At 38.6% G+C, this 7500-nt stretch overlaps 1 protein-coding gene across 3 annotated transcripts in view; it reads left to right on the top strand.

The window, feature by feature from the left end:
• The window catches only part of LOC143285041 (uncharacterized), a 16759-nt gene extending 10508 nt beyond the window's left edge, over window positions 1-6251 (top strand). Inside the window, exons 5-7 of one of the 3 annotated variants that reach the window (XM_076592225.1) lie at window positions 230-483; window positions 4958-5142; window positions 5814-6251. In XM_076592225.1, coding sequence (XP_076448340.1) covers window positions 230-483; window positions 4958-5142; window positions 5814-6152 — 778 coding nt within the window. In that variant the 3' untranslated portion in view covers window positions 6153-6251. The remainder of the gene's footprint in view (window positions 1-229; window positions 484-4957; window positions 5143-5813) is intronic. The other 2 variants (XM_076592227.1, XM_076592226.1) reach the window with 2 other exon arrangements.
• Window positions 6252-7500: the final 1249 nt, after the last annotated feature.

Below are 7500 nucleotides of genomic sequence, written 5' to 3' on the forward strand. Positions count from 1 at the left end.
TATTTATTTCATTATTATTTTCATTTTTCTCATTTCTTTATTTCATTATCAATATTTAAAAAAAAAAAAATCATTTTTTGTACATATTTTTATGTCGCCTAGTCTTAAATTTGGATATCTTATTGTAAAGCGCGGTGAGCCTCTTTTGAGATGGGGGTACCGCGCTATATAAGCCTGCATATTACCATTATTATTATTATTATTATTATTATCATTATTCATCTTCCAGGTACTTCAGCGTGCTGGTGGAGTGCCAGCGAGCGGCCATTGCCGAGGCCTGTGGGCGCCGCCTGGGAGACCTGCACGCCAACTTCCTGCTCTCCTTCATCCCCAGGCCCTGCCACGCCCACACCCCTCCACCCGACATCCCCAAAGGTGTGCCTCACGGGGATCTCAGCCTCAGCGGCCGTCCTGGGGAACGACGAGGGAGGAAAGGTTCCTTGGGTTCCACGAGCCTAGCGGAGGACCTGCCCAAGAAAGGTGGTGAGGCTCGTATGGTTGAAGGATTGCCGGTTTTTTTTTAAATATTTTTTAAAATTTTAATAAATAATATTTTCAACCCCTTTTGCCGCCATATGCATTTTGTAATTCTTACTTGCCCAAGAAAGGTAGAGGCTCGTGTGGTTAAAAGATTGCCGGCGTTCTGTTTTTGTATTTTTTATCTTTAATTTTAAAAAAACCAAACAAACCCTTCTGCCTTATGCATTTTGTAATTCTTACTTGCCCAAGAAAGGTAGACCTTCATATGGTTGAAAGATTTCCGTTTTTGTTGTTGTTGTTGTTGTTGTTTATTTTACTCTATTAATTTTTTAACCCCTCTTGCCGCCATACTTTGTAATTCTTACTTGCCCAAGAAAGGTATGTTGAAAGAATGCCGGTTTAAAAAAAAAAGAAAAAAAAGAAGATTATATTCTTTAAAGATTTTCTAACCCCTTTTGCCACCATATGCATTTTGTAATTCTTACTTGCCCAACAAAGGTAGAAGCTCGTATGGTTGAAAGAATGCCCGTTTTTTTTATAAAATTATGATTATATTTTTAAAAGATTTTTCAAACCCTTTTGCCGCCATATGCATTTTGTAATTCTTGCTTTCCCAAGGAAGGTTGTGATTAGAATGGTTGAAACAGTGCCGAAGTTGACCTCCGTTTATACTTTGCATCCTATGATATATTTTTTTTTTTCTAAAACTTAATTTCAATTTTTGCATATATGTATACATGTCTTTCCTCTTTCCTCCTGTACTGTACCCTTCGCGTTTTGTAATTTTTACTTGCTCAAGGTAAGTAGTGGTTCGTATGTTTGAAATGTTGCCGAATTTACCTCGTTCACCCTTTGCATCCTATATATATACATCTATCTATCTATCTATCTATATATCTCTATCTCTATATATATGTCTATATATCTCTATCTCTATCTATATTTATATATATCTTTATCTATCTATCTATCTATATCTATCTATCTATATCTATGTCTATATGTAAACAATTTCGTTTCAATCATTTTCTAAATCCCTTGTGTGTGAATCATGTATGTGCTTCTGTTTGTTTCTATTTAAACGCATATCAACTGTGTCTGCCCTTGTCTTTGTTGCTTAGTTAGCTGGGTTCTTTTTTGTGTGTGTGCACGAGTGATGGAGTGCAATGGTCGTTGCATTAAAGGTATCTATTGTATTGTTAGTATTGTAAACAATTTTTCCTTTTACAGAATTAATGACTGCGTTTTTCATGACTTTTACGATTCTTTTAAATGCATATGTTTCATTTTACGTGCTTATTCGATTCTTTGATTTTTTTTTTTAAGTACTGGACTTGCAAACCGCTCATAGTTTGCTTCAGCCTGTAATATAGTGCTATATTGATGATGAATTATCATGGATCATTACACAGATGACCGCTATAAATATGAACGTTAATGTAATATAGTTCTATATTGATGATGAATTATGAATCATTACACAGATGACCGCTATAAAGACGTAACGAACGTTCATGTAATATAGTGCTATACCGATGATGAATTATCATGAACCATTACACAGATGACAGCTATAAATACGAACGTTCATGTGATATAGTGCTATATTAATGATGAGTTTCAGTTTCAGTTTCAGTAGCTCAAGGAGGCGTCACTGCGTTCGGACAAATCCATATACGCTACACCACATCTGCCAAGCAGATGCTTGACCAGCAGCGTAACCCAACGCGCTTTGTCAGGCCTTGAGAAAAAAAGAAAGAAAAAAAGAAAAAAAACCCCACCAAAAACAAAAAAAAAACCCCTAAATAACTAACTAAATAACTAACTAAATGAATAATAATAATATAATTTAAAAAAATAATAATGAAAATAAAATAAATAAATAGATAGACAAATAAATAAAATAAATTTTAAAAAAAGCAGACACACATTCAAACATACACACACATATGCATAACAGATATGCACCAAACATGCAGTTTCACAGTCAAATACACATAAACGTACATGAGCCCCAACACACACACACACACACACACACACACACACACACACACACACACACACACACACACACATTAACCTGCACCTCCTCTACCCCCCTCCACACACTCGTTTCTAGGCTACGTATCGCAGCTTCCACGGCACACACACACACACACACACACACACACACACACACACACACACACACACACACACACACTCATACAGAGGCACACTTACTTGTACAAGCACACACACATACGCCCATATCCCCCACCCCCATCCCCCCACGCATATATACAAAGAGGTACATATGCACACCCGCACGTTCCAATATGCCGTTGCTTCCACAGTGTAGGCATGCATACACACACATACCTCATCCTCTACCACCCTGCCCCCCCCCCGTCCCCCCACACACATACGCACGTGCACATAACTCTCCTGACACTTGTGTACACTTACACCCTCGCGCATGCACAAACGCATACAAACACATAGACCCACACATACACACAAACACACACATACACACACGCACAGAGGCTGCCACTGATTGGCCGCAAGAGGGATGGGAAAAGATCTCTGATGCCAAGAACGTGGCGTCTAATGTGTTGCTCAGTCTATTGTATTTGGAAAAGCCCACAGAGACTCTGTTCCGTTTTGAAGAAATTTGCGCAATGTTGGTTTGGAAATTATGCCGATATTTGTTTGATTTGCAAAGCATCGTGCTCTACCTTTCATGCTAGACTTACGGCCACTCCCTCTCTCTGGCTTTATCTCTTTGAGGCGATCGATGGTGTGATGGCCTTGTACCTGTTCTTTTTGATATTCTTTGACTTTTCTGAGAATTTCCGATTTTCCTAGATGTAGGCCGCTCGTTGTTGTTGCATTACCAGCAAGTCTGTCAGCTCGCTCATTTCCCTTAACACCTGCATGTCCCGGGCAGTATGACCATGTAAGTTTTTTTAATCTGAAAGTTACGCATTGCCTCATGCCACTCTGGGCTTCCCATTCCATTTTCAGTTTTCTGTATGAGGTTCATTGAGTCGATTAGAATCATGGCATGTTGGTTTCCGGGCATATGGATAGACGATAGCCACTGGAGGGCATGTGTCACAGCTTCAAATTCCATCGTTAGGCTGGAGGTTGTGACTTTGTAGGCAGCATTCTCTTCCCTAATTGTTTTTACGTGCTTAATAATGCTGAATGATCATGAATTATTACACAGACCGCTATAAAGACGTAACGAACGTTCATGTGATATAGTGCTATACTGATGATGAATTACCACGAATCATTACACAGATGACCGCTATAAAGACGTAACGAACGTTCACGTAATGTAGTGCTATATTAATGATGAATGATCATGAACCATTACACAGATGACCGCTATAAAGACGTAACGAACGTTCATGTGATATAGTGCTATATTAATGATGAATGATCATCAATCATTACACAGATGACCGCTATAAATACGAACGTTCATTTCATGTAGTGCTGTATTGATGATGAATTATCATGAACCATTACACAGATGACCGCTATAAATACGAACGTTCATGTAATGTAGTGCTATACTGATGATGAATGATCATGAATCATTACAGAGATAACCGCTAAAACGACGTAACGAACGTTCATGTGATATAGTGCTATACTGATGATGAATTACCATGAATCATTACACAGATGACCGCTATAAATACGTAACGAACGTTCACGAAATGTAGTGCTGTATTGATGATGAATTATCATGAACCATTACACAGATGACCGCTATAAATACGAACGTTCATGTAATGTAGTGCTATACTGATGATGAATGAACATGAATCATTACAGAGATGACCGCTATAAAGACGTAACGAACGTTCACGAAATGTAGTGCTATATTATGATGAATGATCATGAATCATTACAGAGATGACCGCTATAAAGACGTAACGAACGTTCATGTGATATAGTGCTATACTGGTGATGAATTACCACGAATCATTACACAGATGACCGCTATAAATACGAACGTTCATTTCATGTAGTGCTGTATTGATGATGAATTATCATGAACCATTAAACAGATGACCGCTATAAAGACGTAACGAACGTTCATGTGATATAGTGCTATACTGATGATGAATTACCACGAATCATTACAGAGATGACCGCTATAAAGACGTAACGAAAGTTCACGTAATGGGGTGCTATATTAATGATGAATGAATCATGAACCATTATACAGATGACCGCTATAAAGACGTAACAAAATTCCACGTAATGGGGGTGCTATATTAATGATGAATGAATCATGAACCATTACACAGATGACCGCTATACAGACGTAACAAAATTCCACGTAATGGGGTGCTATATTAATGATGAATGATCACGAACCATTACACAGATGACCGCTATAAAGACGTAACAAAATTCCACGTAATGGGGTGCTATATTGATGATGAATGAATCATGAACCATTACACAGATGACCGCTATAAAGACGTAACGAACGTTCACCGTGGGAAGGGAGGAGGATTGGAACGTGATGACAGACAGAGGACTCACGGACAACAGTCTAAAAGGAAGAACCCTGGGAGAACCCCAAACCAGCCAGAGACCGAAACACCCGAGGAACAAACCTCGTCCTCTGAGGAAAACACCAACCAGAAGGTGGGTCCAGAAAAAAACCCCAAACAAAACAACAACGAAAGTTCATTTTCAGCTTTCAGCTTCAGTTTCATCAAGGAGGCGTCACTGCGTTAGGACATACCCATACACTCTGCACCGCACTTGCCTGACAGCAGCAGCAAAACCTAGTGCTCCAGCAAGGCTATAAGTGCTACCTATTAGAGTGGGTTTCTTCTTCTGAATTTTGACCAGTGGACAGCTCTTGCTATGGGTTAGTTTTTGTTTTTTTCCCCCAGTGCACCAAGTCCGTGCTGCAGAAGAAAAATAACCTGAACAAGGCACCAGTGACTGTTGTTGTCATTCGAAATTTACAAGAATCTTAGGCTTATCGTCTTTCTTCTTCGTCTTCTTCTTCTTCTGTCAAGATTTCTTGCTGGGGGAGATGCCTTAACGTGTGTGTGTGTGTGTGTGTGTGTGTGTGTGTGTGTGTGTGTGTGTGTGTGTGTGTGTGTGTGTGTGTGTGTGTGTGTGTGTGTGTGTGTGTGTGTGTGTGTGTGTGTGTGTGTGCGCGCGCGTTTGCGCGCCAAGAACACTATCTCTCTCTGGTTTGTTTATTCATTTATTTATCTATTTGTCTTACTCATTTACTTATTTATTTATTCATTCATTCAATCATTTATTTATTTATTTGTTTATTTTTTCTGGACAAAAAGAAGACACCGGACCCACAACCAACTTCCAGACCAGCATCCCAAGGTGTCAGAGAGTCTCTCTCCGCGGGGAGTGGGAGTGCGGCAGGACAGGAAGTGACGCCATCACGGGAAGTGACGTCGGCACTACGGGAAAAAGTGACGTCACAGAAGACAGCCCGCGTCAGCATGATCCACTACCATGACGTGTCTTGCAGCAGCAGCAGCAGCAGCACGTCGAATCCTCCCAACGGGAGCATTGGAGGAAACTCAGCAGTCGTCTTTCGTCAGGGAACTGGGCTGGTGGTGGTGGTGGTTCTTCTCAGTGGGGCTGTTTGCCTCGGACTGTTCTTCAGCTTCTGATCACTATCATCTGGGCTGTGTTAGGATTAAATATAGGGGGGTGGGAACGGTTCCAACGGTTTTCAATTTTTGAAAAAAAAAAAAAAGAAAAAAAAGAAAGAGAGAGAGAGAGAGAGAGAGAGAGAGAGAGAGAGAAAAGGCGATACACACTCTCTGTATGTAAACACTGTGTAATCGATTTTAGATTAAACAAATTGTAACTCTGTAAATAATCTGTGTAATTAATTAATCAATCAAAAAATATATATATTTTATATCTATCTATCTATCTATCTATCTATCTATCTATCTATCTATCTGTCTATCTATCTATCTATCTAAAATGAAAATAAGACAAATGAAAAATTCAGTAAAAAAAAGGAGGCTTTCATTAAATCAGTTGTTTTCTTTTTGGTTTTTATTCATTTCTTTGCATTCTGAAAAAATATATATATATATATATATATATATATATATATATATATAGAGAGAGAGAGAGAGAGAGAGAGAGAGAGAGAGAGAGACTGAGTGCGTGTGCACGTGTTTATTTTTCAATCATTTAGATGATTGACTTGATATTGATCAGTTGCATGGGGGATGGTTGTTGTTTAACTATTACAACAACAATAACAACAACAATAATCCAGACATCAAAATAACATTAACAGCGTTATTACCTCGAATACAGTGACCAATTCATCCCGCTAAAAAAAAAAAAGAAAAAAAAAAGAAAAGAAAAAGTAAGATAAAAGTTTGAAAATTAATTTTGATATAACAGAGGTCAGATGTGTTTCGGCCCTGTGATAAGCCTTGCTTCCCAGCTTGACAATAATTATCCCTAACACCTGATCTTTTATGGAGAGGGAAGTGGGAGTTAAATTTCTCTCTCTTTGCCTGTGCTCTGGTCTTCACAGCACCTATAAGCATACGGTCAGCATATACTGGTACCTGCTCCAGCACCTCACTGCCCTCTCTTTGTGCAAAATTGCAAGTGAGGACCTTCCCTACTGGTCGCTTCCTTGCAAGGACACGAATCCTTCCACAAATAAACGGGAATGTCCAATCCCGTTCCAATGCCTTCATTAAAAAAAAAAAAAAAAAAATCAAGCTTAGTGATATTTGATATAGAAAACATTCTTAATGATTTTTAAGTATGTTTTCCCCCATCATGATTACTTTATTGGATAAAGTGCGTATAATTGTTGGCGAATTTTGTAGGCCTTGTCTCTCATTTAATAAAAGCGTAGTTTGTACAGTGGTCTGTTTTGAGTAAACTCCAGTGTTTTGGTCTGTATTTATTATTATTATTATTATTATTATTATTATTATTATTATTATTATGTTTTGGTTTTTACAAGTAAACAGGACT

The sequence above is a fragment of the Babylonia areolata genome, chromosome 8, assembly GCF_041734735.1.
Source record: "Babylonia areolata isolate BAREFJ2019XMU chromosome 8, ASM4173473v1, whole genome shotgun sequence".
Taxonomy (NCBI): Eukaryota; Metazoa; Mollusca; class Gastropoda; order Neogastropoda; family Buccinidae; genus Babylonia; species Babylonia areolata.